Source organism: Meleagris gallopavo, chromosome 15, assembly GCF_000146605.3.
Source record: "Meleagris gallopavo isolate NT-WF06-2002-E0010 breed Aviagen turkey brand Nicholas breeding stock chromosome 15, Turkey_5.1, whole genome shotgun sequence".
Classification (NCBI taxonomy): domain Eukaryota; kingdom Metazoa; phylum Chordata; class Aves; order Galliformes; family Phasianidae; genus Meleagris; species Meleagris gallopavo.
In genome coordinates this window covers 7494362-7518537 of record NC_015025.2, presented here as the reverse complement: position 1 = coordinate 7518537, position 24176 = coordinate 7494362, and the positions used below count along the sequence as shown (strand labels likewise).

Here is a 24176-nt window from a genome sequence, read left to right as displayed (position 1 = left end):
ATGAACACCCTTCCTCATGGGCATTTCTCTGTTTGCTTTGGAGCAGGGCAGTTTTTTTAAAGCAGGATCTGGAACCTGTCCTTGTTTAAGAGGATTGGGTCTGAGTCACTGCACGCGTCACAGCCCACAGTGTCCCTGCTGGGCTGTGAGTTAACCTCTGCCACAGGAGCACATTTCTCCCACTGCAAACGAACTGCAGAGAGTGCTGTAATGGCTAATTATTTATTAGAGAACTGGTAAAAATGGGGGTCTCAGATAAAGCTCGGTGAGGATCACTGTGTGCCGTGTTAATGATGCTGCTGGGCACCCTGTAGCTCATCAGCCCTCTCATGAGCTGTGGTTTGCCTTTGCTGCCATCACACCTGTGTATCAGATGAAGGTTTTCTGCTTTCCTGGCATTTATATTGCATATTTCTCTGCTGTGTGTTTCCTTCTCAATGGACAACAAAGAAAATGTAGTTGATGGCAATTGTAGAAAGTACAGCCAGTGCTATTCTGGGGCACCAATTTCCATACCCTGGTTATTTTCTGGTGTGCTGACAACAGAGGAGCTGGAAAGTGTGTTCTAGGCAGGGAAGAAATGGCACTGAACTGTTGGAATGTTTTATGACATGTCTCCAGGAATGAAGCATGTTAGTCCTGTACAAATCTCTGTCAAACACACTTAAGGTTCTTCTGAAGAGGTAAGTGGAGGGCAGTATGGTATTGTGGTTTTAGCTCTTTGTGGTGATGAAGGAACAATAACACTGCTTTGTCTTTGCAAGCACAAAACCAATTGTCCAAGTGTCAGGTAAATCATGCCTGTCTGCTTCCATCCCCACTATGGATGCACTCTCTGAACTCGGCTCCCTTCCTGCTTTCATTTATTGACTGATCTCCTGCTGTATCTTGGTCTTTTGGAGACCAACAGCCTCCTGCTGGATCTTTCTGTTGGCTTCCTGTGCTGGGGGCTTGATACTGCAATGAAAGACTTGGAGCATTCTGATTACCAACTGGTAGTAATTGCTGAAGGTGAGAGCAGTGAGGTGCGAAATTTCATAGTACTAATGTCACAGCAAATAACTCCTCAAGTTTTATAGCTGTTTTCTCTCCTCAGAGCTCTTATACAAACATAGCTTGGTACACAGAAGGATCTCATACAGATGTCTCTGGAACAGAACAATGTCACCCTTGAGCAGCCCGTAGAAACTTTACTGCTGTAAATACAGAAGTAAATACTTGGGTTTGTTTGCATTTTGTCTTACTGCTATCAAGAGCTCTAAAATAAAATTTGCTTCAGTGTTCCTCAAGAAGATAAAATCATGCATCTAGGAGAAAAATCACTCAGTATTTTTGCTGTTACTGGCACACATTGAATGGGTATGTCATTCACAAGCAAAAGGCAACCATTTTTTGTAGCCTGACTGTTAATACCATATGACTGAGAAAAGACCTCGATTTGCAAGGCTTTGCAGAAGGTATGACATGAGCTAACCGCCCTGGGCTCAGCTGGCAGAGCTGCTCATGGCTGTTTGGAGAGGGGCTTGGATTTGCTGTATGTGCTGTTGGTGCAGGACCTTGCAACTAGGGCTTGCTTTTGGAGAGCCCATGGGCAGAACTGCAGCTGTGTCCTTTGCAGGGCAACAGCCTTGAGTTTGGTGTTAGTATTTCAACTTGGTTTTTGTGAAAGTTCAGAGCAATAGCTTGGCATAGGGGTGACAAGGCTGAGCGATGCTGGCTGCCAGGGCGTGCGTGCCAGGATGGCAATGGAGAAACACCTGTGTGTCTGCAGACACGTGGGACAAGGCGCTTGCTTCCGCTGTGAGCCACGCACCATCTGCAAATCCTGCGTCACTCGGGGATGTAAACCTGCTAAACTTAGCACCTATGGGTTGGGTTTGTAAAACCACGGAGTTCAAAAACTCATTTTGTAAAATAACCCTTCAGTGAAAGAACACTTCTTGTCTTTGTCTATTCAAAGCTGGACTCCATTTCCTTTTTTCAAGTGACACGTCAATTTCATCTTTTTACTTTTACCCATTTAAGCAAAGTGCTTAACCTGCTGGAGTGATGTTCATTTAAAGCAATCTGTTCAATTCAGCAATCTGTCCCTGATAACTGAAGGACTACTTAGCAGCTTTGTCCTTATAAGGAGAAAAGGACACAGCAATGGTAATGAAGGCAGGAGGTGCCATGGGAGGGGGCAGCACCTTTATCAGAAATGGACAGAGGAAAGAGGGGTACTTTATTGGATTGAAGTAGTTGGATCCCTATGGCATCTCCTGCTCCTCAGGTGTTGTTGTGGACTGGAAGAAGATGTACTCTTGCAGTACTTGGAGAGTTTGGGGCTGTTGTCCAAAACAGTGATGAGCAAGAATTTAGTGTTGAGCAAGAGTTTAGTTTTGGATTGGGTGGCTTTCACTCCACATTACTGGTATATTGTAGCCTGGGGAGGTTTTGTCCATCTGGCCTCTGTTAACACCTACTCTTTCTCTGATAATGCCAAAGGTGGAGCTACAGAAAAAATGACCCCAAATATGAAATATGCTGGGAATCAGGGAACAACTTTTTTATTCAATTCCAGTTTTAATTTAGTGGATGTGCACTACAGAAAGTAAGGAGCCTCCTGAAACCGCAGACTCAGATGTTAGCAGTCTTTATTTGTGTCAGTGATTTTCTGGCTTCAACTAGGAATCACAAATGCTAGAAGAAAGCTGAATGACTCCCTGTACTTAGAAGAATTTACTCTCTGAGATGTGGAGGATAACCATTTCCAGAGGAAGGCTGAACAGGCTTTCCAAAAACAGGCTTTCCAAACATCCGTGACAGGTTCTTTTCATCTTCCCCCGCTGTTACCCACTAACAACGTGTGTCTCCAGGATTTCTACAGCGAAGTCAAAGGCTGCTTCAAATCATTGTCACTGCTCCAAATAGACAAGACTGGCAAAGGATGTGAGGAGAAAGGACAATTTTTACCTTGAGTTTATACAGAGAGACATGAAGTTGGATAACTGTAGGGATAAGTCCATTTCTTAGAGTCAGAAACAGCATCTTTTTAATATCCTCCTCCCCCCGCTGTAGTGCAGAAGAGCAGTGTAACAGTATGCATCTGTAGGTGAAATGAGATGGGCTTTTCAGACTGCTCAGTCCACCCTCAGCAGTGTTTCATTTGAGGTGTCACAAATGATGAAGCAGCACAATCCAGCAATGCGAGAAATGGAGGTGTAAGTTTTTCAGGAGAGTGACTCAACTTTTCTGTTGTCATCAGCTCAGCAGTGACAGAAAGTGGAACTAGATGTGGCTTGAGTAGGATGGGAATAAATTGGATAAAGAATGTGTCAGTGTCTCAGTTAATCGGTGCCTTGCAAGAAAAATTCCTCACAAGACTGGCTTGGCTGTGACTGTCACCTGGTGGGACACTTCCATTTCTACCAGGCAGAACAAGGCTCCTGGCAGCAAAACCCACCAAGGCCACTGGGCAGAGCAGGCGAGTCTGTGGTCAGGTAAGAGAGGACATTAGTTGTGCTGGCCAGCTCACTCGTGGTCTTGGAGAAGTGAATTCCTGGTTAGTGTCTTAAAGCTACTGAGTAAAGGATCCCCAGCAGTCTCTACAACTTGGTTAGGAAGGTGCATTGGTTCACCCATGTTCTTGTTCCTTTCTTGCATCCCATGACTGTGGAGGTAAGGGAGTGGAGAGGCAGAGCACTATTGCTGAGCTGCCTTAGTGATGTGCTGGGTGAAGGTATGAGCCACACATTCTTGACAGATGGATGGCTTCTGGTTTCACTGAATGCCATCAGTGCAGCTTTGCTGAGACTTGTAACTGGATTGCTTTTCTCATGTCTGAGCCAGTCTCAAGTGCAGTCAGTGATGACTAGGACTAGTCATCCGCATATGATATATCTGCTCTTTTTTGGTAGCACTGATTAGAGGAGAATAAAATAAGATGAAGAGTTCTTGTCACACAGAGGAGACTATGGAGCTGTCATGTCAAGCTTGCTGAAGATGCTGTGCTTTAAACTTTTTCCATTTAAAATGTTGGACTTTGCTGATGTGGAAAATATTGTCAAAAGTACTGATCTCAGTGAAGTTTCTTTGGGGAAACAGTTTTTTTGCAAAGGTTTTTTAGCTAAGAATTTCTTATTTTTTAAACTCTAAAATATCATTAATATAGATATGTATTTTTTTTCTGATTACCTGTTTTAAGGGTAATCCATTCTGTCTCTGGAGGCATTCAAGGCTAGGCTGGATGTGGCTCTGGGCAGCCTGGTCTAGTGGTTGGCGATCCTTCCCACATCATGGGGGTTGAAAGTAGATGACCTTTGATGTCTTTTTCAAGGCAGGTCATTTTATCAATCTATGATAATACAATCAACTAAATATTCCACCTTGTTCTAATAATACACTGTTCGTGTGCTATTGTCTGCAGGAGGGGCTACATGTGTGATGGGCTGGGTGGCATGCAGGCTGAGTTAAGAGGACTGTTGTCTTTCTGAGGCAAAGGACAGTTTCCTAATTGAGTATGAGTAATCACTTTAATAGCAAAGAACAGCACCAGGCCCTTAATGTGAGCCAAATATGTTTACAGAGTAATTCTTTGAGAGATTTTGCATTATATGATATTGTGTCATTTTTCTTTGGGACTCCAGTTATTGCAAATCCCACCTCTGTGCTGTTGTGGGGAGAAGCAAAAGGAAAGAAGTCCTCTAAAATACTGATGCTGAAGGGAAGATGTGGGCTGGGGTAGTGCAGATAGGTGGCATTTTTTTGTTTCATGCCCACCCTCTGCTCTTGCTCACGCCCACACGTACATCTTTCCCTTGCAGCTCAGAACTGTAACAGGTGTAAACTGCAGCACAGCTCCGTGCCCTCCCACTGTGGCAGTGAGTGCTCATGCCCCTTTTCTTCTGCACAGCAAAGGAACAGTTTTCCTTGAGTCACTGTCAGCTACTCAGATTTTCCTTGTGGCACACCTGTGCTAACTCAGCGTAAGACCAAGTGAATATCTTAGGTCTGAGGGCTGTTTCTGCCCTGAGTCCCCATGGTGGGCTCAGTGAGCCCCTTTGGTCCTCGGCCTCCTGCATGGCACACTGGGACGATGTCATGCTTTTGAAGGCTGCAGTGAGGCAGAAGGAAGCAGTGCTCACCAATTTATTGTGTGTCCTGTTTGCTGTATGGCTACCCTTTCTGAATTGACAGAACAGGAAAGAAAGGGCTCCTGCCTTGATTTGAAACCAAACACTGTATTAGACCCATTCTTATGCATTTCCTACAAATTAATTTCAATTAACTCATATGCCAAATGAACGATTTTAACTTGGAGGTTACTCAGGTCTCTTTGGAGATGAAATAATTGGGTTTATTTTTGTCCATTACTTTGAGCTCAGAGAACACTGATTGTATTTTTATATCCCCAAAGAACATTTCTAGGATATTCTTCCTGCATCTTTGACAGGCAGCTGTCCCAGCAGCCTGCCAGGCATTTCATTCCATGGACGAACTCCAGAGCTGGAGCAGAGGAGATGATATATTTTCTCCTCCAAATTAAAATTGGAGGTGATTTCTTAGGGATGCATAGGTGACTTGATGAAAAATGTTAGACTTGTCATCCTTATACTTGCAAAATGCAGTGGTAGTCTACATATTAAAGTCCTTCCTCAGATAAAACGCTCTCTTGTGTAAGTTTTGTTGGCAAAACTATGTATAGTCTATACCTTCTGAAGTGCTAATTCTGGTAAGTGCTGAACCAGGCCTGGGTAGTGGGTGTTCATTTGCACGACAAACCTGGCATCGCATCCAGGAAGCCTGACTCAGTATTATTGCAATCTCTGAATCCAAGTAACCACAATGACATTATTTTCATTTGAGTTATTATTAATAGTGCCATGGTGGTAGCATTATCCTTGGTTCTCCAGAGAAATAACACAAGGGGCAGTTAAAAACCAGAAATGCTCAGAAACATATCCCATTGTTTTTCCATTGAGTTAACAGCAGCAAACACACACTCTCATTATTAGGATGGTGTATTCATTTCTCATGATGGATTTTTGATAGAATTAAAAGCCCCATTAATATTTATATCACTTAGTGTCATTACTGGGAGTAAGTACATTTATTTTAACTCGAGCTGCAAATCATTTAGTCCTTTGTAATTACAGTACTACTATTAAGTATTCATGAGGCTATACAATACAGTGTCACAGGAAACTTATTTTAATTTAGATGTAAGTCAATGTTTTAATTTCATGTAAAAACAAACTAATTTACCAAGCATTCTAGCTTGTCTTTTTCAGCCAGATTTTGCAAGCTTTCCTTAACTGGTTGTATTTAAACAACTTCCTGTTGCTTTGAGTGTTTGTATGTTTGGAAGACTTAGGTCCTGTGCAGCTGTATGTTGTCATGTCCCATTTTGAATGGAAAGGCATATATAAGCATAGGGAGAGGTCACTTATATCTAGGTATGCCTGGGCAGATAGCAGAGAATTGTGTTATGGCAGCTCTTTGCAATGATATGATTTCATTTTGACACCTCTACGTAACCTCTGCTGTCAATAGAGACCAGAGCAGAGGGGTAAAATGCAGTGAATGAGTGTCGTCACTGGGATAAATGTGAACCCATGAGAGGTTCTTTAATTTATAACTATCCTTTCTAACTCTCTCCACTGCAGGGCAAGGTCTCTTCTATGGACATTGAACACCCAGCTACCTATGCCTATTGCCTGTGATGGAAGAGCTTGATGTTAATGTGAGGTAGGATGCACTGTATGGCTCCTGTACCACGTCTCATCCAACCAGTGAGCTGCTATGAGCCTGCAAAGCTGTGGGGTGTTCTCGCTGTTTGCCTGTAGGTTATGGTATTCGCTTGTGCAGCAGTGCCTGGTTTTGCTCTTTTATTTGTGTAGATGTAAGGTGTGGCTTGGATGAATCTTGGACTTCCTTGCAATAGGACAGATGAGATCCCATCAAGGACCAGGCATAAGTCAATCTGCCTATTGAGAGTCTGAGACGAGTTTTGATTTTTATTTTTTTTATAAAAACTGTCAACTCGATCTCTCTGTATTTATACTGACACATTTTGGTACCGATCACTTTGATCCTGAAAAGGTGATGCCAGAAGCAACTGTTCAAGAAGCCTGGATCCTGGCCATGGTTGTCCTTAGGACCTGGGGCTGGCATTGGCTCTGCCATTCTCAGATGTGATCTGTGGTTTTTTTCTGCAGGGCTAGGGTTTGTCCCTTTGCTTCTTGGCCTTTTGACTGGCTAAGCACACAGTGATGCTGAACTGTGTGGGGAGCTGAACTTAAGCCCCACCAAACCCACTTCACACAAGGGTGTGAAACATTTGACCAAACCTGGGCTCTGGCACAGACACAAGAGGAAGCAATATTCCAGTAGTGATGAGAGTTGTGCATTTCCAGTGTTTCCTTAGAATTAGCTCTAGGAAATATCTTCTTTGATGTTTCAAGTTTAAAATTCCAGAAGCAATTTTTCACCCTTCCCCTGTCTGGGGACTCAGGTGACATGAGAAATGCCTTGGAGGAAATTGCACTGATAGAAATGTATGTAATCTGATCTTCCAGAAAACCTTTCCCTAATGAGTTACTGAAGGGAGATCAGGAAGAAATAGTACAGAAGAAGGGGAAACATAATGTTGCCCTCAAAGGGACCCTGCCATACCACACTGTCCTCACAGCTTTCTAGCTCTTGGGCTTACCTGTGCCAGCTGCATCCCACTCTCTTCAGTTGTGTTCACAGAGATGATACATCTTTAAAGATAATTTCTCTTCTTAATGGATCTCCTCAAAGCATTGTGCTGTCAGAGGGAACATTTCTAGCTCTCATTCACCTACTCAAGCATCAGGAAAGTCACCAGTAACCCAGGTTGCTGCTTTAATGCACACTTAGCAGGGCACGTTTGTAACCTGCTAATCAATGCTGAAAGGTAATGTGTTTTACTTAATGAAATGTGTCTTGACTTTTTAATATCAGAAATGTAGTTAAATGCGTAGGCTACTGCAGCTGCTCTGTAAAGGGAATTAAGGTGCTGACACCAGACAACTGTCCCTACATTTTTTTTTTCCTTTGAAGATGTTAGGAAAAAAGAATCTATTTCTGACAATGATGAAAAAAAATCCCCCCAAATACATTTCCACATTCACGGAGGGAAAATCTCTCAGCTTATAAACTGGGAGCTCAGAGAGTACCTTACCTTGCTCATGCTTTTTGGTAATGTTCTATTTGCCATTGATGGAGACAGATGCTGTGAGGGTCTTGTACTTGTATCTTTGATATTTACAATACTCCTTTACAGCGTTTCTGCCTCTTTATGGGTGGATTAGTCCTTTGGTGGGTGGAGTGCTGCCACTGTCTGGAAAACTGCAGCTTAAGTGGAATGTGCTCATTAAACAATGAAAAAACAAAGCTGAATCCAGTTCGATTTAGACTTTGTAAGAGTCTTTCCTCTTTTTTTCCAGTTGCAATAGTTAAAAGCATACAGCATAGCATACCATGAGAAGTGCTAGGGAGGATGAGGGTTTGCCTGCTGCAGGGATACCTGTCTGCCCTGTCAGCTCTGCCAAAAATGCCCTCTGAACAGCTCCAGCAGAAGGGTTTTCAGAGGCAGTTCCTGAAGGGGCTGCGTTCTGCTGGGAATCAGCAGGTGCCACCAGCTGGACGGCCTGACCCTGGCAGATCTGACAACGTGTTTAGATGCTAAAAGGCAGCATAAGGTGTTCTCAGGGGTCTGATGAATGAAAAACTGTAGCAGTTTGAAAGCTCTTCAGCATAAATATTGATTCAACATTGCCTGGATGTTCTGATCAAATATTGTGGTCAAATCTCACTTTCATTATACTTCAGGTTCAATTTTGGCTGTGGCTGTGTTTGAACCATGCTGATGCAGTCTTTCATTTCTCATGATTGGTGGCACATACAGACTTCCTTCTAGGTGTATAATTTAATCTCGCTTCCATCCTTTTCCATATTGTACATTTTTGGCTTTGAGCACTTCGCTTGTCAGCTACCAGCAAGTAGCTGCTGTTCTTCCTTTATCTACCCTGATTTCAGCTTTTTTTTTTTGCTGAATGTTTTCTGTTGAAGCCAGGGGTTCCATATGTTTGCCATGACTGCGTGAAGCCATGATGGGAGCTCTCAGGTCCCCATGGGTCTTGGGGGTGCTCCCATGGAAAATCCTCTGGCAAAGGGAAGCAAAGCCTGTGGAGGCTCTTTGACAACCTGAGGACAGCAGCGAGACGGACAGGTTGGCTCTGTTGGAGCAGAGCCCTGTGGAAGCAGCAGGCTCATCTCCTGCCCTCGTGTGTTTGGTGCAGTGACCCAGGGGATGCCAAGCTTTCCAGTGGAGAACAGCTTTGCATCTCTCCACCTATCTGGACACTGCAGGCAGATTCAGCTTTACAGATGTTTCCTTTACATGGAAGAAAATGCTTATGTATTTTACAAAGTGTGAAGCTAGAGATATGTTCCTGGAAATTTTTGACAGTCTGCGATGGGACTTGTATTTATCACAGAGGGGTGGCAGGCCTCATTTTCTTTAATACTAGAGCTGAAAAATAAATGAGCCTGCAAGTATTTCTATTTATATTTTATAGGATTTTTCAATTTCTTGTGACTTCGTGATTGTTATTGGTAGCATTTATTATATGCAGTAGGTTAATGAGATACTGTCAAGTGGTTTGGAATGAAAACTTGAGCCCCAGAATGAGCTGTAGAGCAGAGGAAAAATATTCTCTTTATTCTCCTCTTTTGAAGCAATTGTATAAAAGCATTTGTTGGCCACATTCATAAGCAAATGTGAGATGGTCCTTCCTACTGCCCAGCAGCACTTAATGCTCACTGTAGGCTGTTTGCTGCCAAGGGGCAGGAGCCCCTGCAGATGCCTCCACCATTATCCACAGTGGCAAAATCCTCTTCTGCCATCTGAAAGCTGTGACAGACCACTCTGTGTCGTCTTGGCCAGTCTCAGTGCAAAGACTTGGTTGAAAATACTGTGCTAACTTCCTGAAAACTGTTGGCTTAAAGTTTTTAAAAGAGCTTTTGGCACAGGCAGGCGCCAGTGCGGTTTGCAGAAGTGCAGCACATAGGAAAGCTGCAGTTATTGACTAGGGGCAGTCTGAGCACTTCTCAAAATCTGCAAACTAATTTTCACATGTTGGCTGGTGTTTCCATTGGCCAAGCACTCTGCTATTACATGCTACATGTTCACTACGTGGTGATCTTTCACGTTGCTTTTGAAATATTTCTGCCAGAACTGTAACCCAGGATGCTGTACTCTGACTCTTTCCCTTAGCACCAGAGCTCCCATTGCTTTCCAGGTCCCTAACTGGGAGGAGAGAAGCAGATGATGGGCTCTTCCCACACTCGTGGTCAAGGACGGGGAAGTCTCTGCTGTTTGAATGGATGCTTGTGAGGATGGTCAGAGCTGGTCTGTGTTGCTCATGCTGTATGGAAGAGTTTTTGCTTCCCCAAGTGCCAGGCAAAGGCTGATAGGCTCTTGAGAAATAAGTTATTTGGGATAACATTACTAGAAAGTTCAGTGAAAGCAAATAGCTTTTTATATAATCCTTTTTATTGTTGCTGTTGGTGAAGGCAGATTCCTTTTGCTAAATTAACTTTGGAGAAACAATATATTATTTGAGTTTGTCACAACAGTAATTGCTTTTTATTTTTAAGCTTAGCCCTTCAAACAACTGAATTTTAGATTGATGTTAATTGCTTCTGAACTTGGCTTTTCCAGCTTTAGTTCTCTGCTTGCTGAAGGTATTTTCGTGGATATTTTTTGTGGCTTGAAGTATTTTGAAAAAAGCAGAGCCCTCCAGCAGAACTGTGGGATTCATTAATCTTGTCTTGACTTTGAGAAATGAGAAGCAAGGTGAAGGAAGAAGGAATCAAATTGGTTGAATCAGTTGTGTTTGGAAACAAAGAAAATACTCCATTATTTAACCCAGCTGCTATTCCCAAAGCCCTCATCCAGAGGGACAGTGAGCACCAGGCATTTCTGAAGACAGCTGACCTTCCGACTTGAGATATTCTATGATTCTGTTCTGAGTCTCCATTCTGGAGCCTTCTCTTCTGACCCAGCAGGCTCCTTCCTGCCCCAGCTATGGGAGCAGGGCTGCTGGTGACCAGCTGTGATGTGGGTTTGCTGCCTAAAGCTGGTACTGGCAGGGAGTTCTCTGTGGAAAGGGGCAGAGGAAGCTGGGGCTGCAAGCAGAGGTAGATGTCTTTGGGAGTGGGCTGTGCCAAGAGGCTGGGACAAAAAGAACATTTCATTTGTGATTCTAGAGAGCAGAAAGCTTTTGGAAGAGAGCCTGTGTGCTAAGTGCCCTGGGATTCGTGGAAAGCAAGGAACTTAGGATGCCCCAAGTAGACTGCTTGTGTTTATTCTCATATATACACAAGGTCTTTTCAAAACCTTTCCAGCTTCTGCACTTCAAGCCATTAAATCAGTGTTTATTTCAAGGCCTCTGATCATGTTTCTGTTTAGGTGAGAAACACCAGGCTAAACTGTCACTTAATAGGCCAGAATTAACTTCAAGCACTCTTTTCTTCTTAGTTGCCTCTCTAGGGGAAGACCAGCTCTCATCCCTGCAATACCACTGCATGTGTCCATGCAGTTCCATGGAGACAGACTTATGGACTGAGCAGACTTTTTGCAGAGAGCCCCTTTCCCTGTTTGCATCCCCCAAAGGGGACTGGTGATCAGCAGAGCACCAGAGATCTTCAGTAGCCAAAGAAGCCCCTGAGCAAGTCCTCTGTGCTGAACCCCCCCATGCAGCCACCCAGCAGGAGCAATAGCTGTTACCAGCCTGGGTACTTTCCTTATTGTTGAACTTCTTTCCTCAGTTTCTAGGGAAACACTTTATAGCACTGTATTTATCAGAATGTCTTTCCAAACACCTCCGCCAACACTTAATTAATGGAATTTTTAAACCCAGCTCTAGCTTCTGCAAATCAATAGCATGCTCCTGTATGGCAGCTGTGGAGCAAGGAGATGGATCTGCTCCATGCAGTTTGTCAGAGGGTGCAGAGGGGCTGTGTATGCTGAGCTCCTCATGGGGTAAGGATGTAATGCATAGCTGGGATGTTCCTCTGCATGAGGCTGGCAAAACTCCATCTGTATGCAGCTGCTGGGTCTTCTGGAACCAGCTGTTCTCTAGGTCATGTTCCCAAGGAACCTGGGGCAGGGCTCTTAAGGCAGGGCTGCTGCCAAACCTGAGCTGTATGAGAGGCAGAAATCGAATGGCTTTTGCTCTCCACTTAGTTAAAATTCCCTGAGTGAGTTCAGGAAAAGTGGCAGAAGACAGTCCCGAGGTCCGGGGCAGATATCTCTGCCACCTTGGGGATCGGGTGCTGTGAGCTACAGTGAGCTGTTACTCCAGATCCCTGCTGCAGAAGGAGCCAGTCATGTCTTCGGAAAGGGTGTTTATAGTGTCTCAGATAGGAAGGGTATACTATATCAAAACATATTTAGTGCTTTGTTCCCAGACATGAAATTAGGGCCTGCTATGGGGTGGTATCAGTGACCGTTGATAGACTATCACCTTGGAGCAGAGTGCATCTCTTGTGCAGATAAGACCAGTACTCCAGATCTTACTAAGGGCACTCTTTACACTATTTATTTTGTTCTTACTGTGCTGTGGTGATGAATCACCAGTTCCGTGCCTGGCAAACTGTCACAGGTTTGAACCTCCATCATGATCTGAACAGTCTTGCCCTGTCTGTTAACCAAGGACTTACCATCATATCTCCTTTGCCTTCCCAATGTCAGATCCTGATTAAATGAGACTGCTGTCTGAACACAAGCTTTAGCACTTGATGGACATGACTGTGGAGCTGAAGCTTTCAGGGAGTACTGGGCTGTGTGAGAGAAAACCAAATAACTGAAGGCCAAACTGCTCCACTTCTGAGCCCAGCAATGGGAGGTGCTTGGTCTGCCTGTTGCAGATGACTGCAGTTGATCCAGTTTTGCTCCCTTCTCAGCCAGTTAAAGCTTAGCATGGCTTTATGAAAGTCAAGACCTTCCTGGGATGTGGTGCTTGGACAACAGGAAGAATTTGCTCTTGTGTGTCAGATGCTTCTCTATTTCTCACATCTGAGGAATGGTAAATCTTGCAATTTAAAAATAAACAAGATTCCTTTGCAGAAAAGCCCTTAAGAATGTGATCTCATCACTCTCCAGTCATGCTGAGGACAGGAGCCAGGTTTCCAGCTCCATGCTGGAATACCAATGGCAAATAAACCAGCAGCTGATCTTTTAACGGCACTTTGGCATTGTTGTAACCTCAGAGAGGAGTAAGGGAGAAAGGAAAGAGCTCTGATTGCTGCTGGTGAGGGATGGGGAGGGTAGGGTGCCTTGAAATATCTGGCTATCCATCTGTTCGTGGATCAGAGTGCAGGAGTGGGATTGAACCAAGCCGGGCCTTTCTCTTCCTTGGGCACATGAGCTTGTGTCAATATGAGAACAACTAAAGCAAGTCTTAGCTGATTTTCAGTCCTATCTGCTTTTCTGTCACTTCTCACTTAGCAGGTGATTACAGTTCATCCTTGTTTGTGCAGACACAGACACCTTTCTTGCTTTTCCATTGCCCCAAAGTGTTAATACACCAAGTATCTGTTTGTTCTTTGGCTCTATGAGTTTCACAGCCCACCTTCCCCATTGGAATACTGGGTCACTGCCCTAGAATTGCACTGGATGGATGTAAAAGCAGATTCCAGTGTTTAGTGTGTCCTGGTAACTCTGAGCTCTTTTAAAAGCCAGTTCCAGGAGTCCAATGAGTATAAACACATTACTCACCACATCCCCAGTTCCTTAGCCTGATCTCCCAATTGGCTTTTAGAGCTCAGCTGATGTTTTTTCTATCTCCTTATCTTCAGATTTATATCTATTGACATTTTGTTTCTGTTCAAATTTGTTTTAAAGGCCAGGACCTGAGAACACAAAGGCTACTTATTTCCAAAGCTTTATTTCCACAGTGAGATCATGGGGCCATGGTGACGGGCCAGCTCATCACTCACTGTCAGTAGATAGCCTGGAGACCTGTCCAGGGCTAACTCTTCTCATGAACTTCAAGGACTTCTCTGGAAACAGGCTCTCTTTCTACTCAACAGGGAGTGGAATAGGACGATAAATAAATGCAAGGAGAAAATAGGCAGGAATTACATGGTTCATGTTGACTTGATCAAGAAGTCTTCAGTACTGATGATAGCTCTGAGCGGTGGGAAAACTGACCACGAACTGTTTGATATTATCTGCATAGCTTCAGACAGAGTCTTGGGTATTTGGAGGACTTATGCAAGCAGAGGATGACATAGGAGTCAGATTTTGAGTTTCCCTGTGAAAAGGAAATGGTGTGAGGGATGCAAGGACTCTTTCTTTTCCAGTCTCCATCACAGAAACTTCTTTGGGACTTGTGTATCAGGATATACATGTCCTCTTTGCTGGTAGAGATCCTTGGAAAATAAACTGATTGTCTTACTTCCTTGGGAAGTAAGTACTTCCTGTGGTATTTTGCATCGTGCTAGAGTGGAGGAAAATACTTTTTCTCCATTCCCAAACAGCTGGGATAGATTTGGTCCCATTACTGCCATTATTTGCAATTTCCATTGTTATAGGCCATAATGGGGATGTGATTCTCAGGAAGGGCTGGCAGCTACAATGAAACATGATTTTTTTTTGTTCCTTGCATTTCAGCTACTGTTCCTGAGCCCAACACAGTGGGTCTAGTCCAGTACAGTGTTCTTGTATTGTTTGTACTTTTCCCTGTAAGGCACACGCGCTCAGAGCCCTCGTTGCTGCCATCTCCTTTCAGCAGTGTGAGGATCTGTTTAGAACTGCTCACAGTGACATGTTGTGGAACACAAGTTTCCATTGGAGCTGAGAGCTATAAACTGATGTGGCTATTAGTGTCGCTCAGCTACTGAAATGAGTACGAAAGTTCACAGGACCAAAAAAACTAATTCCAAAACATAACATAACCTTCTGTACTGACCCTCAGTGAAAGTGCTCTCCAGAAACATCACTATATTAAGAGTTTCATGACTATTAAGTTGCCAACCACTTTGCAGCCCCCTCAGCAGAGAGTTTAAGAGATGAGAGCATCTTCCCTAGCAGCCGCTGGCAGAGCAGTTTGGCTCCTCAGTGCTGGTCGGGATCTACAGGCCTGGGTTGGGATCCAGTTTCTCTGTTCTAACATGGCAAAATTACCTGCAAAAATGAATGCTTGCTAGATGCTTGTTATCTTTTTTGAGTTTTATGTCTCTTGGCTGGCTGGTCCAATAGTACTTGAGAACTATGTTGTGGTATCTTTATCTAGATGTATCTAAGGAGCTGAGTGCAGCCAATCTCTTTCTCCTCCATTTACCTCAAAACTTTACATATTTGGTCATATACAATATAACCAACATACAGAGTCTTCGACTTCCACAGGACTTTAAACACTGAGGTGGTTCCTATGTTTCCACTCTACTTTATCAAATTTCAGTCCTCCAAACCTTTGCTCATTTCTTTCTTTGGCCTCTACACGTTAAGTTTTGTAAGTGTGCAGTTAGCAACCTGAAGCAGATTTTTGGAATCGGATTGCTTTTCCTCTGTTTTGTGCCGCTTGCCCAGGTGGATATCTTCAAATGTTTATTTGAAGTGAGAAATCTGATGGGGATTTGTGGAGAATATTCAGAATGTGTCCTTATCTGGGAACATAGAAGGAGATTTAAATGAAACGAGATCAAAGTGCTTTGTTCTCAGTTCAAGGACTTTCCACATCCTTTGCTTGGCTATCTGGAGCCTAAAAGCAGAAGTGAGATTCATACAAAGTGAGTAGGTGGATGCATGCTCTGGGAGTGGAAGGTTTCAGGCTGCCTCTTCTGGAATCAGCATTACTGAACTGCAGTGTTTGTAGTGCAGCTCACAGTGACAGCAGAGCAATGGTGTCTTAATGGAATGCATGATGTCTTAAAGATGACTTTTGTCAAGACTGGCTGATCTGCTTTGTCTTGGGATGCTACTGATTGGTTGAGTAATTTAGAAACTGTAGTTCTGGTGAAGGGCCTGGAAGAAGACAATAGTTCAGGTAGATATTTCAAGGGGCACGCACCACAAAAGCTGAACAAATGAACTGCACCATGCTGGGCCTTTACAAAGCTCATTGGGACACTGTCACGTGCTGTCTTCAAAGAAAAGTACTTCCTGCTATTCAGTGAACGAGCAAGCTGATTTCCACGTGGCTGAGAGCCATGAGAGGTGTTGAGGACATTCTCAAATGAAATATATTCCAGAAATCAATGTACGTATTATCTCATCTGTGCCAAGTCTTACATTAGCAGGGGTGACAGCAAGAAACTCTCTTGTTTCTTTAGATTCTTGAAACTGGGAAGCTGTCCAGGAAATATTAGAAGCTAGACAGCCAATAGCTGTATTTCACTTTTATTGTTCAAAGTGTAAACAAGCGGGGAGAGAAGTACACAGCCTGGATATTTTCATGTACAGCCTGATACCAGGACTCTCCCACTGGCTTAACTGAATGCCTCTCATTGAATAGTATTTCCCTGAGTGCAGATATTGCTTACAAGAGTAGAGGGAGAATTTTCATGCTTTTTAATCTGAAAGTCTTGCAATTTGCACACTCTCGGCAAAGATGGGAGCAAAGGTTTTTCCCGGTCTGAAAATGCAAACTCGAAATGCTGATAAATACTAAGAACTGCTGTTATGGTGTTTCGAGAGTTATCTTTGGGAAACACATGTGTGTGGATGGAGCAGGACTCCCTTTTTCAATTTAATGGCAGAAGCAATAAAAAGCCGAGCAAACAAATGCTTTTAGCCCAGGAGCAGCAGCTCATCCTTGCGAGCTGTGCTCACTCAGTCTCAGCACGCCCTGCTATTGCAGCCGGTCACTGCAAGAAATGTCGCACAGATTTCTGTGAGCATGTGAAATGTGGACACTCGGTGTAGTTAATGTGAGCCTAAATTGGATTACCTAGCCCACTCCCGTGCTAGAGGAGGTTATCATAGATCTGCATCAAATACATTCAGTTACTCCCTGCTTCTAAACAGCTGAGACTAAAGATCGAGGTATTTATGTATGTAATAGAAATAATGGTGGTGTTGCTTATGTCTCTGTAAAGTAAAATTATTTTACATGATAACTGAATTACAGACATTCTGGTTTGAAAGTACTGGGAAAACAAGGCACTTCACTTGATCAGGTCTCCTGAGCTTAGCACTGTTGTATTTGCCTTTTGAACACAGCTTGCTCTGTTTAAGACTGCTGTCTGACATGGGATAGGCAGGAGTGACTTCTCTGTAAAACAGAGGATGCCCACATCATTAACATAGACTGTACAACAAAAGCCACGTTTATTTTTGTGCTTCTTTCATCACCTTCTGTTCCCTGTTCAGCTGACACACCTCGTTTGGAAGGTGCGTCGGTCTTACTTCTGAGCAACAATTCTAATTGCAAACTGATCAAGAAATTTCTGATTAAAGGTGTGTTTGATCTTTGGTTTTATTCAGCATTTCCAAAGGAAAATGATTGTTGCAACATCTCTACTGCGCTTCATAGTGTGCTTAAGTTCCTGCTCATGCCTAAACCAGAGACTTGCTTTTTCCTAGTTGCAGAGCGTTTGCTAACCTCATTATGATAAGCAGACCCCACATATTCAAACAGCATTATTATGTGTATGTGGAAATAAAAAGGGAATATTCAGTGTTTGAAGGGGACACTGGGAGTTAAATGGGAAAAGTTGGAACGGAATGTAAGGAGAACACAGTGCTGAGGTCCACTGATTGCTCGTGTCTGTGCAGTGCTTTGCACAGGAGATGGCTCATGGTATTTGTCGGTAGACCACAAACAACGATGGCAGCAGCTGTCCTTCCGCCACGCAAACAGCATGATCTTAATCTAGTGCTAATTTCGTAAGTTAATTTTAGCTTATATTTTAGGTGACAGCCTAATGGCTTTTAGGGATTATACCTACATGCATCAGCCTCGTGGCAATATCCTCTCATATGTGGGTGTAAATTATGTAACGCTTGATCTGCTGATTGAGAAGGAGCCGAGCTAGGATTTTTGTCCTTCGTTTTATGTGAAATAGCAATGGCTGTGGCTGTGTGCTGCCAGCTGGGCTGCCCTGTCAGGGCTGAGGCCATCAAGGTGCAGGCAGCACCCTGGCGGTTGCTGCACTGGGGTTCCTAGCTCAGCACGTGTTCCCATACAACGTTACAAGTTTCTCATGCCGCCGAGATCTCAGACCTTCCTCTGTATGCAGATGATGATAAAGGATTGCATTGCTCAGAGTCAGTTTTCAGTCCCAGACTGGTCAGCCAGGGAAGGCAGGCCGAGGCAAATTGAAGTGATTGCATGGACCATCAGGAAGCTCCTTTCTCTGGGGTTGTTACTCGGGACCCCTGTGCCTGCAATGCATGGGGCCATCCTGCAGCACCCAGCAGCCCTAGTGCACACCTGCTCCCAAGCACAGCACTCCTGGCATGCACCTGATTGACTGCACAGCCCACACGTAGCGGTGTTTAAAACATTGAAATAGCCTGTCTTCCTCCCTTCATCTTGACAATTGATTTTAATCAGTGTTATCAACTGTTTGAAGCACTGAATCCTCTGAAGTGCTCTTGCAGGAGATGCTGTGTGGAGCGGAGGTGCGGTACCAGTGATGTGCACAGGAGCTTTGCCCAAGAGGAGGTGACTTGAAACCCTTGTTTTGCAGCTCATGGTCCTTCTTGGCTTGCTGCTGTTTGCAATAGGGTAGAGCTTAATTCCCACACTACAGTGAAAGCAAATTTGTTTCTTCTGAGGTTCAGCATGAAAGGAAAGGCCCTTATTATGTTTTCCTGCTTACCCCAGTGCTGCAATGTCCTTGGTTAAAAAATAAAGTTATTTTGATACCTGGATTGCTGTTTGTTGTGGCTTTTCATTACTTTAATTAATTTCAATCTGTTTCTAAAACAGAAGTGAAATACATAATTGATTTTGCTAGGTGTGGTCTTGCCATATGCACAGTCTGAAGTGAAGGCAGAGATTTACAATGCATTAAGAGAAATTATATGCTACTGCATTAACGCTGATTTCTGATTAATATTTTTAGGTGGCAGTAGAAAAGAATATGGTAACAGCTGGAAAGCCATAGATCAAATAATGTCTTCCCTATTGTCATGTTTCTCTGCTGAGACACGTATTGTTAGGTTTACTCATATAATAACATATCTTGATTTTTAAGTGTTTAACAATCAGCCTCTGCTTTTATGCCAAGGAATAATCAGGGGAGTAGGGAGGAGGAGAGGCAAAAAACTGCTTGCTTGTAGTGAAAGGCCTGCATGAAATCTCCTGTCACCTGGAGTTACAGAGTGAGAAGCCTTTGCTTGGCTGCAGTTAGCAGACGGGCTCCTCCAGTATTCCCCACTTTCCTTGAGGCCACTGCTAAATCGAGGAGCAAGCTCTGGTCTACGGGAACCAAGGGGAAATTCTTTACAGAGAGAGTGGTGAGGTACTGGAACAGGCTGCCAGAGAGGTTGTGGATGCCCCGTCCCTGGAGGTGTTCAAGGCCAGATTGGATGGGGCCCTGGGCAGCCTGGTCTAGTATTAAATGGGGAGTTTGGTGGCCCTGCATGTGGCAGGAGGGTTGGAGATTCATGATCCTTGAGGTCCCTTCCAACCCTCACAGCTCTGGGCTCTGAGTCAATTACACAAGCACTTTGCTACGAGGTGCTCAGGAGGCGCCCTGCTGCCTCCAGGAGATGCTCCATGTCACCTCCATGGGCAGAGTCCGTTCTCTTGTGGTCAGGAAATGGCTCTCTGGCCACTCAGCCTCTGTGCGTCATCTCCTCTGCCCCAGAAGAGCAGTCTTGTTTGTCTTCCCCCCCCCCGCTCTTTTTTCTGTCTCCTTCATCATACTGTGTCTGCAGTGCCCAAGGTGCTCTCTGCCGTTCATTGGTCATTTTATCCCTCCACAACTGTGGGGAAGTTGAGCTGTGACCTGTAACAGAAACCAGAGGGGTGATGTACACAGCCTTGCCAACTGATCTGTTGTTTAATTGCTACATAAAACATGCAGAAGCACTTGAGGTCAGTTAGAAAAGGTGGGGTGTTGGCAGGAAAGTAGAATTTGAGCTTCAAAAAAAATAATTACACAATTTTTTGAAATATTAACAACTACTCAGAAGAGGTTTTTAAATATATCCATGTGGGTTTTAAGCATTCATTCCGTGTTAGTATTGCTAAGTGATTCTATATTCCTTTTCTTAAGCAATTTCTATATTCCTACTAACCAACAATCATTTTGTCTGAATCTCATTTCCCTGTAATAGCAAACCCATCAATCTCTGCTTTATTAAACAGAAGCGTGCTTGCGCTCAGATTTGATCAAAGTAGTTAAGCAAACCATTGATTTTAATTTACAGCAATATCCACTTCTTCCATTATTAACAGATTCAAATTACGGAGACTGAATAATTAACAAATCTTCCTTCTTGATGATGGATCAAAAAGCAGACGAGCAATAACATCTTCCAGAGAAATGCCCTTCCTTCACCCCAAGCACTGTGTACGCTATTCAACACTCCCCAGGGGAGCAATACCATGGGCCATGGGAGAAATGCTTTTCGTAGAGACCTCCCAAGTGCTTCTGAAACTGTTGTCACAGCAAATGCTCCATGGACATGTTTGCCAGTGTCTGTTTCTGACCTAATCCAAGAGGTAGATTGGATACCAGAGAAAGTTTCTTCTCCAGCAGAGTGCGAAGGGAAAGTTTTGGAGTGGGTGCAAAGCTCATCCAACTGAACCCACAAGCAGGGCTCACAGTGACTCTCCCATCTGCAGACACTGCAGGGTGCAGGGAGAGACAAGGTGCTCAAATAACACAGAGATGAGAATTGCAGAAGAGAAAAAGCAGAAGGGTGAGCAAAGCTAGATAAGACAGAATATAAATCAAGCCCTCTGCCTGGCTCTGTACAAACATCATCATTCTCTCTACTGCCGTGCCAGCATATGTGCACTGCCACACTCCAGGTGAAGGAACATCTTTTGTGAGGAGCCATTCCGTGCAGTGTAACATTTTATTTCACAGATGTAGCCATGGAGTTTGCCTATTGTGAGGGCTCAATTTAGGCAGGTACAATTACAGCTCCTGGAGGTGCCTTTGATCCCAGCATCCCTATTGTGCCTAAGCATTTTCATCTGCCCCATACCCAGCTTGCTGGCCTGTGGCTGAGACCTGCCTTTGAAGTTGTTTCTTTTTCTTATCCCTTTAATTTTTCTGGTGTCTGTTTCTGCTGATGAACATATTAATGAAGGTTCTGGAATCAGCTTTGCTCACTATACTGATGCTAGCGAATGTCTGTCCTTCCCCAGCTGTCCAACCTCTGTCTACACAACTAACATGTGCTCCAGCAAGGAATTACCTTGTGCATCTCAACAGGCACCATGCACGTGAGCTACAGCACCAGCTACAAGATGCTCATTCTCCCAAGCACTTCACTGCAGTGTAGATCTGTCTGCCAGCAGCTCCCAGCCTTCCAAAATCTCAAACACTTCACTTAGAGGGAGAGGAAATATTTCAGATCAGATTGACATGGAGAGGAGCAGGAAAGTGATTTCTAGCTGTGTGAAGGAATGACGTCCTTTTGTAGAAGCATTCATGTTGCTAGTGACCAGTTCTGCAGAGCAGCTTGGGCTAAGGAACTGGATGCCTATTACCTTTATTTTTGAGGGAGCCTATGTATGCAACTTGGGGTGATTGATAAGCACAGAAACTGATTCCATATGCCTGATTTTGCATTTAGCACACTACTGCTAGATAAAGGAAAGCTGTCCAGAGACTGTATTCCCCAGACCCTGAGAATTCTACAGTCATACCAGAGGAATTCACCAACAGCCGTTTGACACAAAGCCACTGTGACACAGACACTTACAGATAGAGGGAAGTGCTGCTATATGCAGGTAGACATTTCATTTCCTACAGGCCACTGTCAAAGACAGGATGATGGATGAGGCAGAGCCTTTGGGCAGATGGGTTTTTCTTCCATCAGATGGGAGAAGGTGTGGCTGGATCAATGTAAGCAAATTGCAGGCAGCAATTACAAGAGCTGCAGTGACAAAACCCACTCATTTCAAGAGTTGTCCAAGAACTAGTGACCCAGGGCAGCCAGAACACAAAAAAAGCTGGGAATCCCACACTTAGTTCTGACAGATCCTTATCAACATTTCTGAATGCCACAGCATTTGCCCAGAGCTACCAGCTGCTCAGAAAGCTTCTTAGAGCCTTAATTGCCCTCTTTGAAGTTGTATCAAGTCCAGTAGACAACTCTTTCTAATTAAGAGCAAACTCTTTCAGATGCTGAATAAAACACACTCTTGACTTTGCCTTTCTCTCATCTTAGCACCTATAATTAACTTGCACAAAAGTGCCTTACTGAATGTAAATCTATGACTACACCTGACTGTCAGCATAACCCTGCTGACCCTTCCTCCATTAAGCAGGACAGAATTGTCTGACATTACCTCGGAAAACCATTAGGGCAGAAGGAGCAGTCATTGCCTTGGCCACTTGGGCTGGGACCATTCACCTAAAACAGGACAAATCCTGCTACCTTACTGGGAACCCTCTGCATGAGCACCCATACCTCTCTGGGTATTCACGGGTACCCCAAAAAATCCATGTCCAAATTCACATGGGGCTGGCAGTGCTCAGGAATATTTTGCCCCAAAACTCTGCAAGGAGGAGGGGTACACTCATCTGCCAATGCTATGTGACATTTGTTAAACTCCTGGTTTTAATTCATGAGATTAGTGCAAATTAAAAGCTGTGTGTGCTCTCACGGGTGAGAAAGCTTTGCTTATCATAAGGACATACATTTGCAAAGCTAGAATGCGCAACTGCCTTGGACTCTTACTTATTATAGCCAGATCAGTGCTGCATGGATCAGCCCAACACTGTGCCTCCTTTCTTCTTCCTTATTTGCTCATGCACACACTCACCCATCTGGATGGATCTACACGCAGTGAGGTATTTCCTTGTAAAACTGAAAACTCCAGGCATTCCTAGGTGTTCACATAGACTGTGAGTCTGCAGCCTCAGCAGGCTGTGTCTGACCTGACAGTGCAACCAGCAGCAAGCAAAGGAGTCAGACTCAGAGTAGTGCTGGGACAGAGGCTGTGATTAACAGGATGCTTCACAGTGCAGGTGACCTGAAGTTGGCCATAAGAAGCCTATTAAGAAGGTACGGGCACTGGAGATGAGATTGCAGCAGAGCTTCTAATCCTTTTTAGCTTTGCCAACAATCAAGAGAACTCAGTGAGATCAAGTGTAAAAGTCTGGGTCGTATTTAGTAAATAAAACATGACCCCAGAGGAAATCAAACTAAAACAGAGTAACCGTTCAGTTTTTCAATTACCTGAGCAATCTCACTGCATTAATCCCAGGTACCAAATGCCAGTTCCATACTCAATGAAGAAATCTCCCTGCTGAATCAGTGTTGAGTCCTGCTCTTAATGCCGGCTTACTTCCAGCCCCACGTGATGCTGTGAGCAGGTACCCCTTCTCACTGCTGTGATGTACTGTGGAAGGACACAAGTGCAGGGTTGAGGTGCCTTTGGTTCTGGATACATTAGTAGAAATAGCCTAAAAGGAAAAATGGCTCAACAACTTTGTAATAATTGATTTTGTGAAGGACTGAATGCTATTCACTGCACGCTGTTTGCTGCCCTCCTGTTTTGCAGGCTCCTAAACAGAGAAAAGTAATAAAATGTTCAACAAGACAGTTGTAGAAATGCAGACTTGGAATATTCCCAATGTTGTGTTGGCACATTATTCTTTAGAATCATGGAATTGCTCAGGTTGGAAAAGACGTTAAAGATCATCGAGTCCAACTATGACCTAACCATACTACCCTAACTAACAACCCTTGGCTAAATCATGTTCCTGAGCACCACATCCAAATGGTTTTTAAACACATCCAGATGGCAACTCAACCACCTCCCTGGGGAGCCTATTCCAGTCTTAACAACTCTTTCTGTAAAGAAGTGTTTCCTAATACCCAACCTAAACTTACCCTGGCCCAACTTTCTTTTCTTTTCATTAAAAGAAAGAAATTGTTTTCAGCGTAGGAAGATTGTGCGCTTCCTTTTAATAAATGTGTTTTCTTTTCCCCAATGCTGGAGCAGTTCCTAAGTAAAAAG

At 43.9% G+C, this 24176-nt stretch overlaps 1 protein-coding gene across 4 annotated transcripts in view; it reads left to right on the top strand.

Annotated features, from left to right (window-relative positions):
- HTR4 (5-hydroxytryptamine receptor 4) overlaps nucleotides 1-24176 on the top strand; it is a 101315-nt gene that overhangs the window by 20428 nt on the left and 56711 nt on the right. For all 4 annotated transcript variants that reach the window (XM_010718921.3, XM_010718917.3, XM_010718918.3 and 1 more), the window contains exon 2: nucleotides 6648-6729. In XM_010718921.3, coding sequence (XP_010717223.1) covers nucleotides 6704-6729 — 26 coding nt within the window. In that variant the 5' untranslated portion in view covers nucleotides 6648-6703. The remainder of the gene's footprint in view (nucleotides 1-6647; nucleotides 6730-24176) is intronic.